We start from the raw sequence: 25,958 nt of genomic DNA, 5'->3' as shown, positions 1-25,958 counted from the left end.
TTCATGTGGAAATGGGCCTCTGATCCTAGTAGATGTCTGGAGGTTCCCACCAATGGAGGTTCGGCATGGAGGAGAATTATAGAGCTGGACCAATTCTCCCTGTCTCAGTTTTGCAGGTCCACAATGCAGACAAGGTACACCCAGATGAGGATTCTATGGCTACAGATTTGTAACCACGCACACAATTTCAGCCAAGGCAGAGAGAGAGAGAGAGTCAGTTAGGGTAGCCTTCCTGCTCAGCTTATTCCCCAACAAGACTGAATTCTCAAAACAACAGGTTCAAAACTTAAAGCTTGTCTCTGCCATGTGATTCCCAGCAAATCACTTGCCTTTTTCCCCATCAATTAAAGTGATTGCAGTTTGAAACAGATAGTCAGCTCTTCCTCAAGCACCATGCTGGTCAGGTGATTTCTTGGAAAAGGCGTGCTTGTTCACAGTTCCCAGGTGAGCTTATGACCCTTTTTAGAAACCTCCAGGTCAGTATCCAATGTCCAGATGATGCCATGGTCTTTCCATACTTTGAAAGAAAGCTCCAGTTTGTGAAGATAAGGTTTTCCCAGCAAGTTCAATACCAGTGTGGTCGAATCCTGATTCTCCTCTGAAGCAGCCAAGCATGCCCCTCATCTGGATCAAACCCACTACCTGGCATCAACCTAGGCACGTGCGAAGGCAGAACGAACCCTGCAAAAATCACCCTCCCCACGAACATCTTTGGGAGGCCTGTCCCACAGATAAGTCAACCCTAATGTAGTCATGCTCACTGAACTATACCTTTCAGCCAAAGTCCCATACCATCCTTATCACCATCCCTGGGTATGGTCCTTCCTGTCAGACAGGACAGACCCCACCACAGGTGGCAGCTCAGTGATGTACAGTCCGGAGGGAGTGGCCTCTGGGAGTGCTCAAACATTGACTCCAGACCCCATGAAGTCTCATGGCAGATGCCAGCAAGGAAACCTCCTGCTGATTCTGTTATCGTCGTTGTGGGTCTTAGCTTAGGTTGCTCTTGGTCAGATTGATAGAGACTTTTTAAAATTCTGTACATGGGATGTGGGCATTGCTGGCTGGGCCAGCATTATTGTTGTCCATCCTGAATTGGTTCCTGAGAAGGTGGTGGGTGAGCTGCTTTCTTGAACCGCTGCAGTCCATGTGGTGTAGATACACCCACAGTGCTGTTAGGGAGGGAAGCTCCAGGATTTTGATCCAGTGACAGTTGAAGGAACAGCCGATATATTTCCAAGTCAGGATGGTCTGTGACTTGGAGGGGAACTTGCAGGTGGTGGTGTTCCCATGTGTCTGCTGCCCTTGTCCTTCTAGATGGTAGTGGTTGTGGGTTTGGAAGGTGCTGTCAATGGAGCCTTGGTGAGTTGCTGCAGTGAATCTTGTAGATGGGACACACTGCTGCTACTGTGCGTCGGTGGTAGATGGAGTGGATCTTGAAGGTGGTGGATGGGGTTGCAATCACGCAGACTGCTTTGTCCTTCAAGATGTCAAGCTTCTTGAATGCTATTGAAGCTGCACTCATCCAGGCAAATGGAGAATATCCCATCACACTCCTGACTTGTGCCTTGTAGATGGTGAACTGGCTTTGTGACGCCAGGAGGTGAGTTACTCTCCGCAGAATTCCCAGCCTCTGACCTGCCCTTGTAGCTACAGTATTGATATGACTAGTCCAGTCGAGTTTCTGGCCAATGGTAACCCCTTTGATGTCGATCGTAGGGGATTCAGCGATAGCAATGCCAATGAATGCCATGGGGAGATGGTTGGATTCTGTCTTTTTGGAGATGGTCATTGCCTGGCACATGTGTGGCGTGAATGTTACTTACCACTTATCAGCAAGGGGCAAGACTTGGTTAAGTCCCTTTTATTAAACATTCTGCTAACTATATACAGGACAGGGTTGAGCACGAGGCTCCACATAGAACCATTTCTCAGCATGCTCTGTTGTCAATGTGATCTTACATCATTGATGATGTAGACTGTCTGTTTGCATTAACCCTTTACACTACACTGATTACCACCTACCACCCTCCCTCAGCTGGTGCATCAGAAGTTAAACGTAATCCCAGCACGTCAACCTGAATTCATTATTTGAGTACATTGGTAATGCAATGCACTGCACGCAGACAGGATTTGGAGGATCCAAGTGAGCTGTTTCAAGCTGGCTCCCTTAGAAAGTTGTTCCTTCTGCACAGTGTGTGCGGTACACAAAGCATGTCTCCCAGCTCCTTAGGCCTGAGATAAGGTGAACATTGCTTATTGTGCAGTGAGAAATGCTGCTGCGCTCAGGGGAAATTTTCAGTGCAGGGGAAATTTTCTGATTTAAGAGCTGAGGCTTGTTTTTAGATGCAGCAGTTCCTTCACAGTAATATCATCACAGAATGCTGAACATTGCAGGAATTAACAGATTCGGCTGACTCAGACGCTGTTTAATATCCCAGAACACAGGCAGTGGATGAAAGACAGCTCTCAGGCTGCCTGCAAATGTCATCCTCCAATGTGGTGGGGGTTTTGACTGTAAATCAGGTGCAATTTTAGTCTTTATTTGTAATGGTTAGAGGAACAGGTAAAGTCCCTCCCACACTGAATGAGTGACAGGCAAAGCCCCTCCCACACCGAATGAGTGACAGGTGAAGCCCCACCTACACTGAGTGAGTGACAGGTGAAGCCCCTCCCACACTGAGTGAGTGACAGGTGAAATCCCTCCCATACTGAGCCGGTGACAGAAGTCAACACTGAGTGGCAGGCAAAGTCCCTCCACACTGAGAGATTGACAGGTAAACCCCCTCCCACACTGAGTGAGTGACAGGTGAAGCCCCTCCCACACTGAATGAGTGACAGGTGAAGCCCCACCTACACTGAGTGAGTGACAGGTAAACCCCCTCCCACACTGAGTGAGTGACAGGTGAAGTCCCTCCCACACTGAATGAGTGACAGGTGAAGCCCCTCCCACACTGAGTGACAGGTGAAGCCCCTCCCACACTGAGTGAGTGACAGGTGAAGCCCCTCCCACACTGAGTGAGTGACAGGCAAACCCCCCCCCACAAAACGCTGAATGAGTGACCGGTGAAGCCCTGCCCACACCGAGTGAATGACAGTTGAAGTCCCCCCACACCGAATGAGTGACAGGTGAAGCCCCGCCCACACTGAGTGAGTGACAGGTGAAGTACTTCCCACACTGAGTGAGTGACAGGTGAAGCCCCTCACAACCCCCTCCCACCCACAGGAAGTGACAGCAGATACCCTAGGGCCCATGTTAACCCCTCCACCAGCATCACTGACAGAGATTATTTTGTCATTATCACACTGCTGTTTTTGGGATCTTGCTGTTTATTTCTACAGTGACTCCAGTGGCTCTGAAGGTCCTGGTGACCTCCTGAGGCAGTGGAAGGTTGTGTATAAACATGCGTCTCTCCTTCATAGTGTCTGAGTCTCACCATCGCGCTAAGGCTTTAAATAGTTTTTGCGGCTGACCAGTCGCAAGAGATGGTGATTTTCGGGCAGCGTTAATTACGTCAGAGGTTTGGCAAGTAGCTGCCGAATCACTCTTTCCAATGCACTCCTGACTCCCTGAGCTCTTCACTACCATCTGTGACTGATTATCTCCTGCCTCAGCGCCGTGCTGGTGTTAATGAGAACTCAAGAGCCCTCTTGCCATTCGACCTGGGCACTTTGCCACCATACGCTGCTTGGCACTCAGTGCTCAGGGCTCCTGAGCTGTGAGACCAAACCATGGCGATTGTAATTAATACCTGCTCTTGTCTTCTGTCACGCAGCCTGAGAAGCAAAGAGGGAAGTGATTCGCCTTCCGAAAGCAGATGGTATTGAATCCTTGGAGCCTGCTCTCACTCAAATCCACAGGACGGTGGACAGGGTGTGGTAGAATCCTAGAATCTTAAAATGGAAGAGGAGGCCATTCAGCTCATTGCGCTTGTGCCAGCTCTCTGAAAGAGCTATCCAATTAATCCCTGTCCCCCATAGCCCTGCAAATTTCCTTTTTAATTACTCATCCAATTGCCTGTTGAAAATTGCTATTGAACCTGCTTCCACTGCCCTTCCAGGCAGCGTGTTCCAGATCACAACAAACTGCTGCATTAAAAACAATCCCCTCAGCTCTCCCTCTGGTTCTTTTGCCAGTTCGTCATAAACCTGTGTCCTCGCCGCATTTGCCCTTCTCCATCTTCCCTGTTCGCACAGATCACAGGCTGATGGTCATCTATCCTCATGCATCCTGCTGTGTGGGTGTTTATGTTAAGCAGTCAGTCTGCTCAATCAGATGCAGGGCACACACACACACACACAGACACACACACACCACTGAATTATAGAAAGTCATCACACAGGAGGAAGCCGTTCTACCTGTCATATCTCTGCCAGCTCTTTGAAGGAGCAAATATGCTCAGTCCTACATCCCTGATTTTATCCGTAACCCTGTAAGTTCCTCATCCTCAGTCCAACTCCCTTTTAAAATTATTCACAGAATCAGCTTCCGCCACCTGTTTAGAGTTGAGCATTCCCAATCCTGACAACTCTCTGAGTGAAAGCATTTCCCCTCCTGTCACCCCCCCCTCGATCTTTTACCAATGATTTTAAATCTCTGACCTCTTGTTATTGACCCACTCCCCAGAATAGCTTCTCCCCCTCGCTCTCTCTCTCTCCCTCAAAACCTTTCATTATCTTGAAACTCGCTCCATTACGTCACCTCTGAACCTTCTAGGGTTGCCAGCTCCAGCTGGAGGACATATTCTGGGAGATGCCGACGGAAGTGATGTCTCAGAACCCCGGAGGGGTGGCGCGAGTGGGTGAGCCCATCCCGGAGGGGTAAAGTCCGAAACCCCGGACACTAGACACCGGGCACTGACCAACAGCCACCTCGGGTTCCGCTCCCACATGGCGGCTGCATCGACAGGCTCGCGCAATCCATCCCCGGGACCAGGGCCTCGCTCCTGCTTCCTGCTGGTGGGAGAAAGAACAGGCACGGCAGCAAGCAGCAAGATCCACGGGCTCAGTGCGTGTGCACGTCCACACGGAATGTACCATGTCATCTCGCTGGCTGCACCAGCAGGGGAGTGCTACCTAGTCTGCCTGTGAAGCGGCGTTCAGTGAAACGGACCCTGTGGCTTCCGGGACAGCAGTCAGTTCATTAATGGGGAGTCCTTTCGTTTTAAGATCTCCCAGACTGCTTTAAATAGCCGCCGGCAGACTGAGGGTGATTCTGGGAGTCTCCCGGCCAGAGGGTGATTTCAGGAGTCTCCTGGCCAGAAGGTGATTTCGGGAGTCTCCTGGCCAGGAGGCGATGTCGGAAGTCTCCCGGCCATTTCGGGAGGGTTGGCCACCCTATAGCCTTCTCTGTTCCAAGGAGAACAGTCCAAACTTTAGCAACCTTTCCTCGGAACTGGACTGTCACCCTGGGAACATCCTGGTAAACCACCTCTGGACCCTTCCTGAGGCTTTTCTATCTTTCCTGAAGCTGGGGGCCCAGAATCGTCCACAGTAATCCAGCTGAGGCCTAAGCAGAGATTTATAAAGACCTAGCAATGATCTCGCTGACATCCTGTGTGACTGTGACAAACATAAACTTCCCCCCCTCATCCTCCTCGACCCATGTGCTGCCTTTTGACACAGTTGACCACAGCATCCTCCCTCAACGCCTCTCCACTGTCGTCCAGCTGGGTGGGACTACACTCACCTGGTTCCATTCCTACCTGTCAAGTTGTAGCCAGAGAATCGCTTGCAGTGACTTGTCTTCCCGCTCCTGCACTGTTACCTCCTGGATCCCCACAAGAATCTATCTTTGGCCCCCTCCTGCTTCTCATGCTGTCCCTCAGTGACACCACCTGAAAGTGTTATTTTTCACGAACATACATACAAATTAGGAGCAGGCGTAGATCATTTGGTCCCTCAAGCCTGCCTTCAAACTGGGAGTTTTTAAACATTAGTTTCATGTGAAACCCTGAAGCTACTTCCCATGTCTTGAGGAACGCACTGTGGCCTCATAAAGAATGGCGGGCCCGTGTTTCATCAAGAAACTGCTCTCACTCAGTCTGAAGGTTCATTTCATTCTGTGCCCATCTATCTATCGCTACATCATCGTTTCTTCACTGTCGCTGGGTCAAAAATCCTGGAACTCCCTCCCTAACCGCCCTGTGGGTGTACCCACACCACAGGGACCGCAGCGGTTCAGGAAGGCGGCCCACCACCACCCTCTTCTCAAGGGGCAATTCGGGATGGGTCGCTCAACACGACCCTTTAACGACACCCGGCTCTACCTCACCACCGCCGTTCTGGAACCCTTCACACTGTCTCTAAACGACCAAACTGTGTATCGAGCATCCAGCCACTGGATGAGCAGAAATTTCCTCCAACTGAACATTGGGAAAGTCGAAGCCATCATGCTCGGTCCCCCCCCCTCCGCCACAACAAACTCCATTCTCTGGCTACCGACCCCATCCCTCTCTCTGGCAACTGTCAGAGGCTGAACCAGACTGTTCACAATCTTGGTGACGCGTTTGACCTTGAGATGAGCTTCCGACTACATTCCGAGCCTGCACCATGACCTCTACAGCATCACCCAACCCCCCCACCCCGAGCTCAGCTCGTCGACTGCCGAAACCCTCATCCATGCCTTTATTGCCTCTGGACTCGACTATTCCCAATGCGCGCTTAATCCGGCCTCCTGACCCTCTACGCCCCCCACCCACCTCCCCCCCGCATAAACAAAAATTCCTCCCTGCTCCTTTTGCCGATCATCTCAAATCTGTGTCCTCTGGTTACAGCCAGTTTCTCCTGACTTTACTCGATCGAAACCCTTTGGGCAGGATTTTCCGATCCTGCAGCGAAATTCCCGTCCGAAGTCAAGGTACCTTCCCGCTGTTCCGTCAAGTTCGCCCACGACAAATCCTGCAGCGGGCCGGACTGGAAAATTTAGGCCTATGATTTTGAACACCCCTTATAAATCCCCCCCCCACCCTCGCGCCCTTAACCTTCTGTGCTCTAAGGAGAACAATCCCAGCTCCTCCAGTCTCTCCACATTAACTGAAGCCCCCTCAGCTCTGGTCCACTTTTTAATAAATCTTTTTTTGTCCCCTCTCCAAGGTTATCACATCCTTCCCAAAGTGCTCAGAACTGAACGCAGTATTGCAGCTGAGGCCTAACCAGTGATTTATAAAGGGTTAGCATAATGTCCTTGCATTTTTTTAAATGAAGCGCTGACATTTGCTGAAGTACTGACAAGTTCTGGGTGGCAGCTAACTTGCTCATTATCATTGAATGCAAACATCTCTTACCAAATTGTCTCCGTGTTTGATTGATTGACAGCTCTTTATTCCAAGGCCCCTTGGTTTGGAATATATCTTGCTGACTTTTTCTCCGTGTCTACAGTTTAGCTTTTGGAACTTGGGCTCCGTGGGCTGATGAGGGAATTGTGTCGCCCACATATAAACATTGTGCGCCTGGAGGACTCAGAAAGACTGTTTCATCTAAAAACCTTATTGCATAATGAATTGTGGAAGAAATATGTTCTGCAAAGAGAGTATTTCATCCCTGAAGGCTGTTGCTAGTTGTCACATTTTCCAAATATTTCTACCATCAGTAATTTGCCATGCCTGGCTGCTTTTTGTGTAATTGTTTTACTTATGAATAAATCTGATTGATTAGTTTAACCTGTCGGAATCACTGCAGCCGATTTGCACACAAGCGAGCCCCCACAAGAGCAACGAGACAAATTTCCTACGTTAAAATATGGCTATATTTCAGAAGTACTGCATTGGCTGTTAAGACATTTTGGATGTTCTAAGGATGCTCTTGTGCCTTGCAGGACATGGCGGGACTGCTCAAGCCAAACTCGGCCAAGCTGCTAATTGGAGCGCTGCGAGACCGCTTCCCGGAAATCCCGCTCCACGTCCACACCCACGACACGGCGGGCGCGGGAGTAGCCTCCATGTTGGCCGCCGCCCAGGCTGGGGCTGACGTGGTGGACGTGGCCGCCGACTCGATGTCTGGAATGACCTCGCAGCCCAGCATGGGCGCCGTCGTGGCCTGCAGCAAGGGCACGCAACTCGACACAGGTAGGGTCCGAGGGATTTCCTGACCACCGTGGCAGAGAGAGAGAGAGAGCGGCTGGTGGATCTTTCTAATGGTGATTGGACTGCTGGTAGAGGAAAAGGGGGAAGCCTGAGCAGTGACCTGACCGGTTCTTTAAAATCATGGTGGCGTTCAACTGCCCATTCGGCCCATTGGGCCTCTGCTGTCTCTTTGAATGAGTTTGATAAGTTGGACTGAGAGAAGATGGTTGGACTTGGAGAACTTGCTCCTCTTTCCGTGAATAAGGGCAGAATCCCCACCCCCCCCCACCCCGATCAATGTACCCAACTGGGGCCGCGCCACCATTTTACGTGGGCGGGCCGATTAAAGCCCGCCCAGTGTGACGCACTCCCGGAAGTGCTGAGCACTCCCTGTGCGGACGGTGGGGGGAGATTCCCTGAGTCGGGGCCTGCACGCGAAAGAGCGCAGAAACCTCCCTGAGGCACAGAGATGCCTCAAAGAGATTAGTTTAAGGTTTAAACATCGAAATAAAGAAATTCGAAACTTGTAAAACATGTCCCCCCGTGTGACAGTGTCACATGAGCTGGAACATGTCAATGATTTTTTTTTACAATGTTATTAAATTTTTTAACACTTCATGAAACCTCATCCCGCCCGTGGATGAGGTTCCATGAAAATTGCAAAGGCCACCTGGGCTCTTCACCTGCCCCCCCCCGCCGCCAAACTTAAGGTTGGATGGGCAGCTCATTTTATTAATTCAATTAGTTTTTAAGAGGCCTTAATAGGCCTTTGACAGTTTGGCCCCACCCCCACTCGCCGACCCGTAAATTCTGCCCTAAGTCACCAGATGACCTGCAGTCAGGGTCATGTGGCTGCCCTGGGTAAGGGAGAAGTGTAAAGGATGGAGGACGTGTGTAAGGGATGGGGAGGTGTGTAAAGGATGGGAGGACGTGTGTAAGGGGTGTGGACGTGTGTAAAGGATGGGAGACGTGTGTAAGGGGTGGGGAGGTGTGTAAAGGATGGGGGACATGTATAAGGGGTGGGGAGGTGTGTAAAGGATGGGGGACGTGTGTAAGGGGTGGGGAGGTGTGTAAAGGATGGGGGACATGTGTAAGCGGTGGGGAGGTGTGTAAAGGATGGAGGACGTGTGCAAGGGGTGGGGAGGTGTGTAAAGGATGGAGGACGTGTGTAAGGGGTGGGGAGGTGTGTAAAGGATGGAGGAAGTGTGTAAGGGGTGGGGAGGTGTGTAAAGGATGGAGGAAGTGTGTAAGGGGTGGGGAGGTGTGTAAAGGATGGAGGAAGTGTGTAAGGGGTAGGGAGGTGAGTACTTTGCCAGGACAGTGGGGTGGGGTAGAGTGGGGAGGGTCCTCTTTCCCCTAACCTGTAACAATTACGAAGGAGTTTCTATAGGGTGCACATAGAGAAGACATTTCCACATGAGGAAGACCAAAGTAGGGGCAATAAACATAAGATTGTCACTAATAAATCCAGTCGGGAATTCAGGAGAAACCTCTTTAACCGGACAGCAGTGGGAATGTGGAACTCGCGACCACAGGGAGTGGTTGAGATGAATAGTAGAGAGGCAGTTAGGGGGAAGCTGGATAAAGACACGAGGGAGAAAGGAATAGAAGGCTATGTTGATGGGGTGAGCTGTGAGAGGGAGGCTGAAATGCGACGTAAACACCAGCACGGGCCAGTTGGGCCGAATGGCCTGTTTCTGAGCTGTACGATCTGAGTAAGCTCTATCTAAAATCTACAGGCCTGAGGGGAAAGAGCAGGGATGGGGCCAATCGGACCGGCTCTTCGAGGGGCCGGCACAGGTACGATGGGCCAAATGGACTCCCGCTGTGCTGCGTGATTCAACCGCATGGGCTTCACAAAGGCTGGGTTCCTTTAAAAGGGAGCGACGAATCTCTGGGTTTGTTCAGCGGGGGCTCCGCCGTTTCAGTGAGTTACCCCCACATTTCGGAGCCAAGTGGAATCAGGAGGGACGACGGCTGTGTATTCCAGAGGGGACCAGGATTGGATATGGTGTGTGTCGTTGCCGGGGATGGATTCACGCCTTCCAGAGTGTGTAAACGTAGGTCCCCGTGTCAGTAATGCGGGGTGTGGGTCTGCCTATCAGTAACGTAGAGTGCGTAACCCTGTGTAAATACCATAGGGGCTGTGTAAGCTCGTGCGCCAGGGAGGTGTGCAGGTCTGTGTATCAGTAACGTGGAGCGTGAGTCTGTGTAAGTTATACAGGCTGTCTGTCAGGGAGCTGTGTGTGGGGATGTCTGATTGAATTTCAATATTAGGCAGGTTCCAGTGATGAGTTAGAACTCGCCGTTTGTTGACTGTGTGTGACTAAAACGCCAAACTATCGAGGTGCGGATGTCAGTTCATCTCAACCAGTGGCTGTTTACCAAATGATCTCAGTGCCGTGCGTCTCCCAGCTGTCTGACTCTCTCAGCAAGAGTCACATTGGACTCGAAATGTTCTCTCTCTCTCTCTCTCTCTCCCCGCAGACGCTGAGTTTTTCCAGCACTTTCTGTTTTCATTTGACTCTCCCAGCTACCTGTCTCCGCGCGCTCTGCCCGTCTCCCGGCTCCCGCTGTGCCCGCTGCACCTGGCGAGCTGCTCGCACTCAGCCCCGGCGCCTGAGCTTTCCCGGTGCCAGGGCAGCGCCACAGTGGCTGGCACGGTCGTTGGGGGTTCACTGACGGGCGTGGGTACTTGTCCCCACCGAGCATCGGGGCAGCCTGCGCTGTGACAGTGCCCGTCTGGTCCGCACCACAGCGCCAAGCCCAGATGGTAATGATCCAAATGCCAATACAATCCAGGCTCCACTGCGCATCAGCTCTCAACGTGAGCTCTCCACCAGTATCTTAAACAAGGCAGCAAGCGATATAAGATTAAACTTTAAAGTCCCCCTGCTGCGTATTCAAAATTCCATCTCCCACTCTGTGATTTTTTTTTACAGTAGTTTGAAGGTTTGCAACTTTTGCACTGTCTACATGAAGCAGCAATGGGATTTGAGCAGCCAAAAATCACCTCACGTTCACTCCTATTAAATACCCAGTGGAAACCCAACTCATACAAGTTATACTTATGATAGGAACCAGTCTCCAGTGGCCAGTACTTTAATAAAGTCCTTCCTGTCCGGCGTCAGGCTGTGGCTCAGTTGGTATCACCCCCCTCTCTCCTCCATCTTTCAGTTAAAGGTCTGGGTTCAAGCCCCAGACTGGAGCCTGGAGCATGTAATCCAGGCCTTCCTTAATTCTTTCATGGGATGTGGGCATCGCTGGCTAGGCCAGCATTTATTGCCCATCCCTAATTGCCCTGGAGAAGGTGGCGTTGAGCTGCCTTCTTGAACCGCTGCGGTCCCTGTGGTGTAGGTACACGCACAGCGCTGTTAGGGAGGGAGTTCCAAGATTTTGACCCAGCGACAGCGAAGGAACGGCTGATATATTTCCAAGTCAGGATGGTGGGTGACTTGGAGGGGAACTTCCAGGTGGTGGTGTTCCCATGTGTCTGCTGCCCTTGTCCTTCTAGGTGGTAGTGGTCGTAGGTTTGGAAGGTGCTGTCGAAGGAGCCTTGGCGAGTTGCTGCAGTGCATCTTGTAGTTGGTACACACTGCTGCCACTGTGTGTTGGCGCTGGAGGGAGTGATTGTTTAAGTTGGTGCCAATCAAGCGGCTGCTTTGTCCTGGATGGTGTCAAGCTTCTTGAGTATAGTTGGAACTGCACTCATCCAGGCAAATGGAGAGTATTCCATCACACTCCTGACTTTGAAGATGGTGGACAGGCTTTGGCAAGTCAGGAGTTGAGTTACTCACTGCAGAATTCTCCAGCTTCTGAGCTACTCCTGTAGCCACAGCTTTTATATGGCTGGTCAAGCTCACTGGTGATAGTGGGGGAGTTCAGTGATGGTAACGCCATTGGATTTCAAGGGGAGATGATGGTTAGGTTGCCTTTGTTAGAGATGTTCATTGCGTGGCACTTGTGTGGCACAAATATTACTTGCTGGTGCAAAGGAGTGAAAGGTTATTGGGGGTGGGTGGGAATGTAAATCCCCTCTGCTCCCACTCTGGCGCGATCACCTCCTTCCTGTAGTGTGGTGACCAGAATCGTACGCTGTTCTCTGGCTGCGGTCTTACTGCTGTTTTATCCCTCTTTTCTGCACCTGGTGCACATACAAACAGAAATACACATGAATTAGGAGCAGGAGGAGGCCCCTTGAGCCTGCTTCGCCATTCAACGAGACCATGGCTGATCTGACTGTAACCTCAACTCCACATTCCCGCCTACCCCTGATAACCTTTCACCCCCTTGAACCAGCAAGTACCCTGTTTTGGCATAACCTCCCAGCTCTTCTCTTGATTAGCCCAGGCATACAAGATAAGTATCCTGTATGTCTTTCCCACCATATCTACCTGTCCAGCCACCTTCATAAGAACTAGGAGCAGGAGTAGGCAATTCAGCCCCTCGAGCCTGCCCCGCCACTCAACACGATCATGGCTGATCTCATTTCGGCCTCAACTCCAATTTCCCGCCCTCTCCCCATAACCTTTCAACCCGCTACTAATTAAAAATCTCCTCCTTAAATTTATTCAGCGTCCCGGCATCCACTGCACTCTGAGATAGTGAATTCCACAGATTCACGACCCTTTGAGAAAAGTAATTCCTCCTCATCTCTGATTTAAATCTACCTAAAACTATGGCCTCTCGTTCTAGAATGCCCCACAAGGGGAAACATCCGCTCCACATTACTTTGTCCATCCCCTTTAGCATCTTATATACCTCAATTAGATCTCCTCTCATCCTTCTAAACTCTAGCGAGTATAGGCCTAAACGGCTCAATCTCTTCTCATAAGACAAGCCCCGATCTCTGGAATCAATCTAATGAACCTCCTCTGAACCACCTCCAATGCAACTACATCCTTCCTTAAGTAAGGGGACTGAAACTGTGCACAGTACTCCAGGTGCGGTCTCACCAATGCCTTGTACAGTTGCAACAACACTTCCCTATTTTTATAATCTATTCCTTTAGCAATAAATGCCAAAATTCCATTCTCCTTCCTTATTACTTGCTGTACCTGTATACTAGCTTTCAGCGATTCATGCACAAGGACACCCAGATCCCTCGGCACTGAAGCATTCTGAAGTTTCTCTCCATTTAAATAATAAGTCGCCTTTTTATTCTTCCAACCAAAATAGATAAACTCACACTTATCCACATTAAACTCCAGCTGCCAAATTTTGGCCCATTCACCTAACCTGTCCATATCCATTTGTAAATTTCTTATTTCTTCATTACAACTTACTTTCCCACCTATTTTGGTGTCATCTGCAAATTTAGCTATAGTACCTTCTATCCCTGAATCCAAGTCATTCATGTAGATTGTAAATAGTTGGGGCCCAAGGACTGAACCCTGTGGCACCCCACTAGTTACAGCTTGCCATCCAGAAAAAGACCCATTTATCCTGACTCCTTGCTTTCTGTTCACTAGCCAATCCTCTCTCCAAGCTAATATATTACCCCTAACGCCGTGTGATCTTATCTTGTGTATTAATCTTTTGTGCGGCACCTTATCAAAGGCCTTCTGGAAGTCCAGATATACTACATCTACAGGATCCCCATTATCCACTTTGCTTGTCACATCTTCAAAGAACTCAGGGATCTGTGGACATACACTCCAGGGACCTTCTGCTCCTTTGTGTCCTACACTTCCCTTGTGTATTCCTTTGTCTTGTTTGCCCTCCCCAAATGCATTACCTCACACTTCTCTGGATTGAATTCCATTGGCCACCATTCCGTCCACCTGAGCAGTCCATTGATATCTTCCTGTAGTCTGCCGCTTTCTTCCTCACTATTAACCAACCACATGGCCAATTTTTATATCACCTCCAAAACATCTTAACCATACCTCCTGCATTTTTTTTATTCTTTCATAGGATGTGGGCATCACTGGCTAGGCCAGCAACAGGAACTGGGGAAACAAAGATGGACAGGTTTCTCAAAGGCCCTGAAATTCATCTGATTATTCCTCCATTTATTCCTCCAACTCTTGTCTCTTCTTTATTCTTTCATGGGATGTGGGCGTCGCTGGCAAGGCCCAGCATTTGTTGCCCATCCCTAATTGCCTCTCGAACTGAGTGGCTCACTCAGCCATTTCGGAGGGGCAGTTGAGAGTCAACCACATTGCTGTGGGTCTGGAGTCACATGTAGGCCAGACCAGGTAAGGACAGCACATTTCTTACCCTAAAGGGGCATTAGTGACCCCAGATGGGGTTTTACAACAATCGAAAGATGGTTTCATGGTCACCATTACTGAGACTAGCTTTAGATTCTAGATTTATGAATTGAATTTAAACTCCTCCAGCTGCCATGGTGTGGCTTAAACCCCTGTCAGCAGAGCATCAGCTCTGGGTTACTAGTCCAGTGACATTACCACGATGCCACCATCTCCCCTAAGTCTAAATTTAAGTGTAAATCATTGATCTCTGCCATAATCGGCAAGGGATCTAACACCGAGCTCTGTGGAGCCCCACTGGAAACAGCCTTCCAGTCATAAAATCGCCCTTTGACTGTTGCCGTTTGCTTCCAGCCTCTGAGATAATTTTGGGTCCAACTTTACCACTTTTTCCCTCGGGCTCCATGGGCTTTTAACTCACTGACCAGTCTGCCAGGTGGGACCCTGTCAAAACCCTTAACTAAAATCTATACAGACTGCATCAAACCCTTGTTCATTCTCAAAAAAATTCAGTCAGGTTTGTCAGACAGGAACTACCCAGAACAAATTCACGCTGAGCCTCCTAGATTAATCTGAGCCTTTCTCACTGATAACGTAAGCTGTCCCTTGGAACATTTCCCCAGGACTGAGGTTAGGCTGACTGGCCTGTAATTACTCAGGCCATACCTTCTTCAGTTTTCAAAAGTTACCTGTCCTCCAGTCTTCCCGGCACCACACCTGTAGCCGGAGAGAATTGGGAAACAATGGTCAGAGCCAGCTCCAAAGAGGCTGGGTCTCGGGCAAGAGTGGGGAAGGGGCAGAGTGGGGGGTGGGGGGGGAAGGGGAGAATGAGGGAGGGGCAGAGTGGGGTGGGGGGGGAGGGAGGGGCAGGGTGAGGTGGGAGAGTGAGGGAGAGGCAGGTTGTGAGGGAGAGGAGTGAGGAAGGGGCAGGGGACTGAGGGGGAAAGTGAGGGAAGGGCAGGGTCTGACAGGGAGAGTGGGGGAGGGGCAGGGTGTGAGGGTGAGAGTGGGGGAGGGGCAGGGTGTGAGGGTGAGAGTGGGGGAGGGGCAGGGTGTGAGGGTGAGAGTGGGGGAGGGGCAGGGTGTGAGGGTGAGAGTGGGGGAGGGGCAGGGTGTGAGGGTGAGAGTGGGGGAGGGGCAGGGTGTGAGGGTGAGAGTGGGGGAGGGGCAGGGTGTGAGGGTGAGAGTGGGGGAGGGGCAGAGTGTGAGGGTGAGAGTGGGGGAGGGGCAGGGTGTGAGGGTGAGAGTGGGGGAGGGGTAGATGAGAGTGGGGGAGGGGCAGGATGTGAGGGTGAGAGTGGGGGAGGGGCAGGGTGTGAGGGTGAGAGTGGGGGAGGGGCAGAGTGTGAGGGTGAGAGTGGGGGAGGGGCAGAGTGTGAGGGTGAGAGTGGGGGAGGGGCAGGATGTGAGGGTGAGAGTGGGGGAGGGGCAGGGTGTGAGGGTGAGAGTGGGGGAGGGGTAGATGAGAGTGGGGGAGGGGCAGGGTGTGAGGGTGAGAGTGGGGGAGGGGCAGGGTGTGAGGGTGAGAGTGGGGGAGGGGCAGGGTGTGAGGGTGAGAGTGGGGGAGGGGCAGGGTGTGAGGGTGAGAGTGGGGGAGGGGCAGGGTGTGAGGGTGAGAGTGGGGGAGGGGCAGAGTGTGAGCATGAGAGTGGGGGAGGGGTAGATGAGAGTGGGGGAGGGGCAGGGTGTGAGGGTGAGAGTGGGGGAGGGGCAGGGTGTGAGGGTGAGAGTGGGGGAGGGGCAGGGTGTGAGGGTGAGAGTGGGGGAGGGGCAGAGTGTGAGCGTGAGAGTGGGGGAGGGGTAGATGAGAGTGGGGGAGGGGCAGGGTGTGAGGGTGAGAGTGGGGGAGGGGCAGAGTGTGAGGGTGAGAGTGGGGGAGGGGCAGGGTGTGAGGGTGAGAGTGGGGGAGGGGCAGAGTGTGAGGGTGAGAGTGGGGGAGGGGCAGAGTGTGAGGGTGAGAGTGGGGGAGGGGCAGGGTGTGAGGGTGAGAGTGGGGGAGGGGCAGGGTGTGAGGGTGAGAGTGGGGGAGGGGCAGAGTGTGAGCGTGAGAGTGGGGGAGGGGTAGATGAGAGTGGGGGAGGGGCAGGGTGTGAGGGTGAGAGTGGGGGAGGGGCAGAGTGTGAGGGTGAGAGTGGGGGAGGGGCAGAGTGTGAGGGTGAGAGTGGGGGAGGGGCAGGAGGGTGAGGAGTCGTGTCAGGGCTGGAGGGTGAGGAGTGGTGTCAGGGCAGGAGGGTGAGGATTGGTGTCAGGGCCAGAGGGTGAGGAGTGGTGTCAGGGTGTGAGGGTGAGAGTGGGGGAGGGGAAGAGTGTGAGGGTGAGAGTGGGGGAGGGGCAGGAGGGTGAGGAGTCGTGTCAGGGCAGGAGGGTGAGGATTGGTGTCAGGGCCAGAGGGTGAGGAGTGGTGTCAGGGTGTGAGGGTGAGGAGTGGTGTCAGGGCAGGAGGGTGAGGAGTGGTGTCAGTGCTGGAGGGTGAGAAGTGGTGTCAGGGCAGGAGGGTGAGGAGTGGTGTCAGGGCCGAAGGGTGAGAAGTGGTGTCAGGGCAGGAGGGTGAGGAGTGGTGTCAGGGTGTGAGAGTGAGGAGTGGTGTCAGGGCAGGAGGGTCAGGAGTGGTGTCAGGGTGTGAGAGTGAGGAGTGGTGTCAGGGCAGGAGGGTCAGGAGTGGTGTCAGGGTGTGAGGGTGAGGAGTGGTGTCAGGGCAGGAGGGTCAGGAGTGGTGTCAGGGTGTGAGGGTGAGGAGTGGTGTCAGGGCCGGAGGGTGAGGAGTGGTGTCAGGGTGTGAGGGTGAGGAGTGGTGTCGGCAGGAGGGTGAGGAGTGGTGTCGGGGCAGGAGGGTGAGGAGTGGTGTCAGGGCAGGAGGGTGAGGAGTGGTGTCAGGGCAGGAGGGTGAGGAGCGGTGTCAGGGCAGGAGGGTGAGGAGTGGTGTCAGGGTGTGAGGGTGAGGAGTGGTGTCAGGGTGTGAGGGTGAGGAGTGGTGTCGGGGCAGGAGGGTGAGGAGTGGTGTCAGGGCAGGAGGGTGAGGAGTGGTGTCAGGGCCGGAGGGTGAGGAGTGGTGTCAGGGCCGGAGGGTGAGGAGTGGTGTCAGGGTGTGAGGGTGAGGAGTGGTGTTGGGGCAGGAGGGTGAGGAGTGGTGTCAGGGCAGGAGGGTGAGGAGTGGTGTCAGGGCAGGAGGGTGAGGAGCGGTGTCAGGGCAAGAGGGTGAGGAGTGGTGTCAGGGCAGGAGGGTGAGGAGTGGTGTCAGGGTGTGAGAGTGAGGAGTGGTGTCAGGGCCGGAGGGTGAGGAGTGGTGTCAGGGTGTGAGGGTGAGGAGTGGTGTCAGGGCAGGAGGGTCAGGAGTGGTGTCAGGGTGTGAGGGTGAGGAGTGGTGTCAGGGCCGGAGGGTGAGGAGTGGTGTCAGGGTGTGAGGGTGAGGAGTGGTGTCGGCAGGAGGGTGAGGAGTGGTGTCAGGGCAGGAGGGTGAGGAGTGGTGTCAGGGCCGGAGGGTGAGGAGTGGTGTCAGGGCCGGAGGGTGAGGAGTGGTGTCAGGGTGTGAGGGTGAGGAGTGGTGTCGGGGCAGGAGGGTGAGGAGTGGTGTCAGGGCAGGAGGGTGAGGAGTGGTGTCAGGGCAGGAGGGTGAGGAGCGGTGTCAGGGCAAGAGGGTGAGGAGTGGTGTCAGGGCAGGAGGGTGAGGAGTGGTGTCAGGGTGTGAGGGTGAGGAGTGGTGTCAGGGTGTGAGGGTGAGGAGTGGTGTCAGGGTGTGAGGGTGAGGAGTGGTGTCAGGGTGTGAGGGTGAGGAGTGGTGTCAGGGTGTGAGGGTGAGGAGTGGTGTCAGGGTGTGAGGGTGAGGAGTGGTATCAGGGCAGGAGGGTGAGGAATGGTGTCAGGGCAGGAGGGTGAGGAGCGGTGTCAGGGTGTGAGGGTGAGGAGTGGTGTCAGGGCAAGAGGGTGAGGAGTGGTGTCAGGGCAGGAGGGTGAGGAGTGGTGTCAGGGTGTGAGGGTGAGGAGTGGTGTCAGGGTGTGAGGGTGAGGAGTGGTGTCAGGGTGTGAGGGTGAGGAGTGGTGTCAGGGTGTGAGGGTGAGGAGTGGTATCAGGGCAGGAGGGTGAGGAATGGTGTCAGGGCAGGAGGGTGAGGAGTGGTGTCAGGGTGTGAGGGTGAGGAGTGGTGTCAGGGCAGGAGGATGAGGAGCGGTGTCAGGGTGTGAGGGTGAGGAGTGGTGTCAGGGCAGGAGGGTGAGGAGTGGTGTCAGGGCAGGAGGGTGAGGAGTGGTGTCAGTGCTGGAGGGTGAGGAGTGGTGTCCGGGCAAGAGGTTGAGGAGTGTTGTCAGGGCCAGAGGGTGAGGAGTGGTGTCAGGGCAGGAGGGTGAGGAGTGATGTCTGGGTGTGAGGGTGAGGAGTGGTGTCGGCAGGAGGGTGAGGAGTGGTGTCTGGGTGTGAGGGTGAGGAGTGGCGTCAGGGCAGGAGAGTGAGGAGTGGTGTCAGGGTGTGAGGGTGAGGAGTGGTGTCAGGGCCGGAGGGTGAGGAGTGGTGTCATGGTGTGAGGGTGAGGAGTGGTGTCAGTGTGTGAGGGTGAGGAGTGATGTCAGGGCAGGAGAGTGAGGAGTGGTGTCAGGGTGTGAGGGTGAGGAGTGGTGTCAGGGCCGGAGGGTGAGGAGTGGTGTCATGGTGTGAGGGTGAGGAGTGGTGTCAGTGTGTGAGGGTGAGGAGTGATGTCAGGGCAGGAGGGTGAGGAGTGGTGTCAGGGTGTGAGGGTGAGGAGTGGTGTCAGGGCCGGAGGGTGAGGAGTGGTGTCAGGGTGTGAGGGTGAGGAGTGGTGTCAGGGTGTGAGGGTGAGGAGTGGTGTCAGGGTGTGAGGGTGAGGAGTGGTGTCAGGGCCGGAGGGTGAGGAGTGGTGTCAGGGTGTGAGGGTGAGGAGTGGTGTCAGGGTGTGAGGTGAGGAGTGGTGTCAGGGCTGGAGGGTGAGGAGTGGTGTCAGGGCAGGAGGGTGAGGAGTGGTGTCAGGGCAGGAGGGTGAGGAGTGGTGTCAGGGCAGGGTGTGAGGGTGAGGAGTGGTGTCAGGGTGTGAGGGTGAGGAGTGGAGGAGGGGCAGGAGGGTGAGGAGTGGTGTCAGGGCCGGAGGGTGAGGAGTGGTGTCAGGGCCGGAGGGTGAGGAGTGGTGTCAGGGCAGGAGGGTGAGGAGTGGTGTCAGTGCAGGAGGGTGAGGAGTGGTGTAAGGGTGTCAGGGTGAGGAGTGGTGTCAGGGCCGGAGGATGAGGAGCGGTGTCAGGGCAGGAGGGTGAGGAGTGGTGTCAGAGTGTGAGGGTGAGGAGGGGTGTCAGGGCCGGAGGGTGAGGAGTGGTGTCAGGGCCGGAGGGTGAGGAGCGGTGTCAGGGCAGGAGGGTGAGGAGTGGTGTCAGGGCCGGAGGGTGAGGAGTGGTGTCAGGGCAGTAGGGTGAGGAGTGGTGTCAGGGCAGGGTGTGAGGGTGAGGAGTGGTGTCAGGATGTGAGGGTGAGGAGCGGTGTCAGGGCCGGAGGGTGAGGAGTGGTGTCAGGGCCGGAGGGTGAGGAGTGGTGTCGGGGCAGGAGGGTGAGGAGTGGTGTCAGGGCCGGAGGGTGAGGAGTGGTGTCAGGGCCGGAGGGTGAGGAGTGGTGTCAGGGCAGGAGGGTGAGGAGTGGTGTCAGGGCAGGAGGGTGAGGAGTGGTGTCAGGGCAGGAGGGTGAGGAGTGGTGTCAGGGCAGAATACGTCAGTGCTGTTTGATATGAGGGAGTGTGTGTGTGTGGAGGAGTTTGAGTGACTGCAGGGTGGGGATAGGATGTTCTGACCCGAGTTATTCACAGGTCACTCCATGGGATAGTATGAGCTGATAGTGGGATGACCCTGAGGGGACAATGCCAACACACAGTGGCTCCACACTCCTCAGCTGTTTCTTGACAACGTACCAAACTTGGCCTGCAACCCTCTGAAGACCCTCCAATACTGGGCCCTTGCGCACCCCCCCGTTTTAATCGTTCCACCATTGGCGGCCGTGCCTTCAGCTGCCTCTCCGCCTCTCTCTCCTCCTTTAAGATGCTCCTTACAGCCTAACCTCTTTGACCAAGCTTTTGGGTCACCTGTTCCCCAATCGCTCCTTAACACGGCTCGGGGTCAAATTTTTAATTGTCCTGGCAGCGGACAGCGCGAGGGCAAGTCGGACTACCGAGCGACGGGTGCCAGAGTCTGAGAGCTGGAGGCCTCATTTTCATTACCAGAGCCCACAGATCAGTTCCTGTTCCCATTATGGAAGCAATTACAATAATAAATAGAAGTTTTCTGTGGCACAGCTTCAAATTACAATTGATTCCTCTGTCCATAGCTGTGAATCTCATTACGAGCACATTGAAGGACATCAGGCAGCACATTAGGAGGCTGCCAGTTTGAGGTGTTTTATTTTTAGGTTCTGTGTTATCGCTTGTAATGGGCAACCTTCTGTGTCACTCTCTGTGCCGACCTGCCGATCCCAACTTTTTTTTAAAAAATCTATTCTTTCGTGGGGTGCGGGCGCCTCTGGCTAGACAGCGTTTATTGCCCATCCCGGACTGGCCCCGAGAAGGTGATGTTGAGCCGCCTTAATTGGGAGACCCCCTTATTTTGAAACTGTGCCCCAAGTTCTGGATCTCCCCACGAGGGAAGCATCCTCTCAGCCTCTGTCAAGCCCCTTCGTCGCATCATACATGTTTCAATAAGATGGCTTCTCGTTCTTCTAAAGCTCTAACGGGTACAGGCCCCAACCTGTTGCTGCCGTCCCTGTGGTGTAGGTACACCCACTGCGCTGTTAGGGAGGGGGGCGTTCCAGGATTTTGACCCAGCAACAGTGAAGGAACGGCCAATATATTTCCAAGTCAGGGAGGTGTGTTTCCTTTATTCATTCACGGGATGTGGGCGTCGCTGGCTAGGCCACCCCATCCCTAATTGCCCTTGCTCAGAGGGCACTTAAGAGTCAACCACGTTGCTGTGGGTCTGGAGTCACATGTAGGCCAGACCAGGTAAGGACAGCAGACTTCCTTCCCTGAAGGACATTAGCCAATCAGATGGGCTTTTACAACAATCGACAGTTGTTTCACGGTCATCATTAGACTTCTTAAATTCCAGATGTTTATCGAATTCAAATTTCACCATCCGCTGTGGTGGGATTCGAACCCGGGTCCCCAGAGCATCACCCTGGGTCTCTGGAATACCAGTCCATGAAAAAGTTAACATGCAGGTACAGCAAGTGAGCAGGAAGGCAACTGGAATGTTGACCTTCATTGCAAGGGAGCCTGGAGTATATAAGTAAGGAAGTCTTGCTACAACTGTACGGAGAATTGGTGAGATGACGCCTGGGGTATAATGTACAGTTTTGGTCTCCTTACATAAGGAAGAATATACTTGCACTGGAGGCAGTTCAGAGAAGGTTCACTAGGCTGATTCCTGGGATGAAGGGGGTTTGTCTTGTGAGGAAAGGTTGAGCAGGTTGGGCCCAAACTCATTGGAATTTAGAAGAATGAGAGGTGATCTTATTGAAACATGTAAGATTCTGAGGGGGCTTTGACAGGGTAGAAGCTGAGAGGATGTTACCCCTCGTGGGAGAATCTAGGACTAGGGGGGGGGCACAGTTTCAAAATAAGGGTTCCCCCATTTAAGACGGAGGTGAGGAGGAATTTCTTCTCTCAGAGGGTGGTTAGTCTGTGGAATTCTCTCCTCCAGAGAGCAGTGGAGGCTGGGTCACTGAATATATTCAAGGCTGAGGTAGACGGGTAGGCAGATTTTTGATTGACAAGGGAGTCAAGGGTTATGGGGGGCAGACATGAAAGTGAAGTTAAGGCTGCAATGAGATCGACCATGATCTTATTGAATGACAGAGCAGGCTCGAGGGGCCAAATGGCCTACCCTTGCTCCTATTTCTTATGACATTTATGTTCTTATGCTCTACTCTTTGACCAAGTCAACTATCCCCAGCCTGTCTGTGGCCGCAGCATGTTCACTCTCATTGAGATAACACCAACCCCTGCACCCCCGCCACTCGCAGTGGGATTCTTAGCAAAAACGGCTGTTGTCCACGCTCTCAAACACATGTCCAGGTAAATGCGGCCAGTGAGGGATGTGGAGACTGTTGGCGAGGAACTTGAGTTCCTAAGCACCAGCCCAACTGCTTGCGATACCGGAATGGCTCATATCACGCTATCCAATACTTTAAAATATTCCTGCCGTCAGTTCTCTCACACACACTTTGCAATCGTTCTGTGAGTCACTGTCAGAGCTGGTACATCTGCAGGATGACACAGAAAGGGTTAAAGGGTTAAATGAGGAGTACAGGTTGCACAGACTAGCCTTGTGTTCCCTTGAGTATAGAAGACTATGGGGTGATCTACTCAAGGTGTTTAAGATGATTAAAAGATTCGATAGGGTCGATGGAGAGAAACTATTTCCTCTGGTGGGTGGGGAGGTTCTAACTATGGGGGCAGAACCTTAAAATGAGAGCCAAGGCCGTTAAGGGATGGTGTCAGGAAGCACTTCACACAAATCTGCAACTGTCTCCCCCAAAAACATGTTGCGGCTGGGAGGAGTCAATTGAAAATTTTAGAACGGAGAATGATAGATTTTTGTTGGGTAAGGGGATTAAGGGTTATGGAGTCAGAGCGGTTAGTTGGGGTTGAGATACAAATCAGTCATGATCTAATAGAATGGGGGAATAAGTTCACCAGCACCTTCTCCTGGGTAATTAGGGATGGGTAGTTAATGCTGCCCTTGTCATGGTCGATTAAACAACACATGCTAGAGGGGCTGAATGGCCTCCTCCTGTTTCCATAAACTGCCTAACTGAGGGGGCAAGAATTGAGGTTCTTCCAAATGGTCCCCTTCAGAGCTAACCTCGCCTCCTGTCCTGTTTCCTTCAACCTCAGTGTTTCCCTGAACTGGGGACACTGGGCCCCTATCTGGTTTTCAGTAAAGGCACTCTCACAAGATTGGAGTCATAATGCAGTCAGCGCAAGGTAGTCTCACTGGGCCTCAGGCAGACTCACGCAGTGGAGAAACCTGCTGCTTCTCAATACTAACCCTACCACAGTGCAGCACTCCCTCAGTACTGACCCTCCGACAGTGCAGCACTTCCTCAGTACTGACCCTCTGACAGTGCAGCACTTCCTCAGTACTGACCCTCTGACAGTGCAGCACTTCCTCAGTACTGACCCTCTGACAGCGCAGCACTTCCTCAGTACTGACCCTCTGACAGTGCAGCACTCCCTCAGTACTGACCCTCTGACAGCGCAGCACTCCCTCAGTACTGACCCTCCGACAGTGCAGCACTCCCTCAGTACTGACCCTCCGACAGTGCAGCAGCCCCTCAGTACTGACCCTCTGACAGAGCAGCACTCCCTCAGCACTGACCGTCTGACAGTGCAGCACTCCCTCAGTACTGACCCTCCGACAGTGCAGCACTCCCTCGGTACTGACCCTCCGACAGTGCAGCACTCCCTCAGTACTCTCCCTCCGACAGCGCAGCACTCCCTCAGTACTGACCCTCCGACAGCGCAGCACTCCCTCAGTACTGACCCTCCGACAGTGCAGCACTCCCTCAGTACTGACCCTCCGACAGCGCAGCACTCCCTCAGTACTGACCCTCCGACAGTGCAGCACTCCCTCAGTACTGATCCTCCGACAGTGCAGCACTCCCTCAGTACTGACCCTCTGACAGTGCAGCACTCCCTCAGTACTGACCCTCTGACAGTGCAGCACTCCCTCAGTACTGACCCTCCGACAGTGCAGCACTCCCTCAGTACTGACCCTCCGACAGTGCAGCACTCCCTCAGTACTGACCCTCCGACAGTGCAGCACTCCCTCAGTACTGACCCTCCGACAGTGCAGCACTCCCTCAGTGCTGACGCTGTTGGAATCGGCCTTGATTACGGGCTCATGTCTCTGGAGTGAGATTTGAACCCAACACCTTCTGACTCAGAGGCAAGGGTGCTACCTTCTGAGCCACAGCTGGAAACACAGAGAAGGGGTGGCGCAGGTGGGGGGGAGGGTGGAGAGAGTGGTCTGTCGGCAACCAACGGGTTTCGCGTGTCGTCAACCTGGCTGTAAACCAGTGCACATAAACCCATGGCCAGAAGCGAGGAACATAAAAATCCCGACCAGGATTCTTCCGAATCAGCTGAGAACAGACGGCTTTCGTCTGTAAGTAACCAGAAATAATAACAACGTGCTCTTACAAAACAGTCGGCTTGGCATCTGCCATGAATAATGGGAGCAGTAATTGAAGCTGAGATAGGGCAGGTAAATATATATTAAAAAAAAACAAGCAACAAGCAAACAGGTGGGGGAGGATTAAATCCCGCGCTGTAACAAGGCATCAATTAGAGCTGGGGCCATCCTGTCAACATCCAGCCTGGGCTGCTTAGTCACGCAAGATTAATTCATCGTTAAGATTTTTTCACTTGCTCATCCTGCGTGCCTCAGAGATGGCAGGATGATGCAACTGAGCATCTCTGCTGTCTGGGGCTTGGAAGCAACAGCAGAGCTCGGCGATGAAGGCTGCGCTCGGACTGCATTTATTTTGTCTGGCATCAGAATGAGACAGAAACAGGCCATTCGGCCCGTCACAGCCGTGCCCCACCCCCCCGCAAAAAGACTGTCTCCCACCCCCTCTTCATCTCTCCACCATCAACATATCCTCCTGTTCCTTTCTCCCTCAGGTGTTTATCCCTTAAATGCATCAATACTATTCCCCTTAACCACCTCCCGGTGGTAGCGAGTTCCACATACCCACCCCATTCTCTGGGTAAAGAAGTTTCACCATCAACACCTTTTGTCCATCACATCTTTGGCAATCTCTTCTTTGCCTCCACCTATCACTGGCCCCCTATCCAGCTCTACCTGTCCCACCTCCCCTCAACCAGCTTACATTTCACCTCATTCCTATATTTCCTCAGTTCTGATGAAGAGTCATACGGACTCGAAACGTTAACTGTGTTCCTCTCCGCAGATGCTGTCAGACCTGCTGAGTTTTTCCAACTATTTTTATTTCTGCTTCAGATTTCCAGCATCCGCAGTATTTTGCTTTTATCTCCTGAATTCCTCATTTGGATTTATAAGTAACTCTTGGTTATCCCTAGCGCCCCGGTTTTGCTCTCGAGATAAGAGGAAGATCTCGACCCGATTGAACCCTTTCAGAGCTTTAAAGCTCTCGATCAGGTCACTACCTCGTCATTCATATTGTCAGGGAGAATCCCAGGCTGTTCAATCTCGAGTGCTTTTGTTTAAGCCCCTGACCATTGCAAAATTCATGCATTGGAAGATTGTGGGTGGGGGTGGGGTGGGAAAGTGTACGTGGGGCTGTGATTGACCCGGGGAGCGGCGAGGGAGTTTGCAGGCTGTGGGCAAAGTGTGGGTTGTGGTTTATCGAGGGAGGGGGTGCAGGGTGTATGTAGTGGTTTATCAAGGAAAGGGATGAGGAGTGTGGGTTGTGGTTTATCGGGGGAGGGGGTGCAGGGTGTATGTAGTGGTTTATCAAGGAAAGGGATGAGGAGTGTGGGTTGTGGTTTATCGGGGGAGGGGGTGCGGAGTGTGGGTTGTGGTTTATCGGGGGAGGGGGTGTGGAGTGTGAGTTGTGGTTTATCGGGGGAGGGCGTGAGGAGTGTGTTGAGGTTTATCGGGGGGGGTGCGGAGTGTGGGATGTGGTTTATCGGGGGAGGGGGTGTGGAGTGTGGGT

At 53.2% G+C, this 25,958-nt stretch overlaps 1 protein-coding gene across 1 annotated transcript in view; it reads left to right on the top strand.

Annotated features, from left to right (window-relative positions):
* LOC144670407 (pyruvate carboxylase, mitochondrial-like) overlaps positions 1–25,958 on the top strand; it is a 1,036,891-nt gene that overhangs the window by 906,413 nt on the left and 104,520 nt on the right. The window contains exon 17 of the mRNA XM_078532890.1: positions 7,817–8,066. Coding sequence (XP_078389016.1) covers positions 7,817–8,066 — 250 coding nt within the window. The remainder of the gene's footprint in view (positions 1–7,816; positions 8,067–25,958) is intronic.

This window comes from Cetorhinus maximus, chromosome 31 (assembly GCF_964194155.1).
Source record: "Cetorhinus maximus chromosome 31, sCetMax3.hap1.1, whole genome shotgun sequence".
Classification (NCBI taxonomy): Eukaryota; Metazoa; Chordata; class Chondrichthyes; order Lamniformes; family Cetorhinidae; genus Cetorhinus; species Cetorhinus maximus.
Note: the sequence above shows the minus strand (reverse complement) of the source record. Positions and strands in the feature narration are given on the sequence as shown.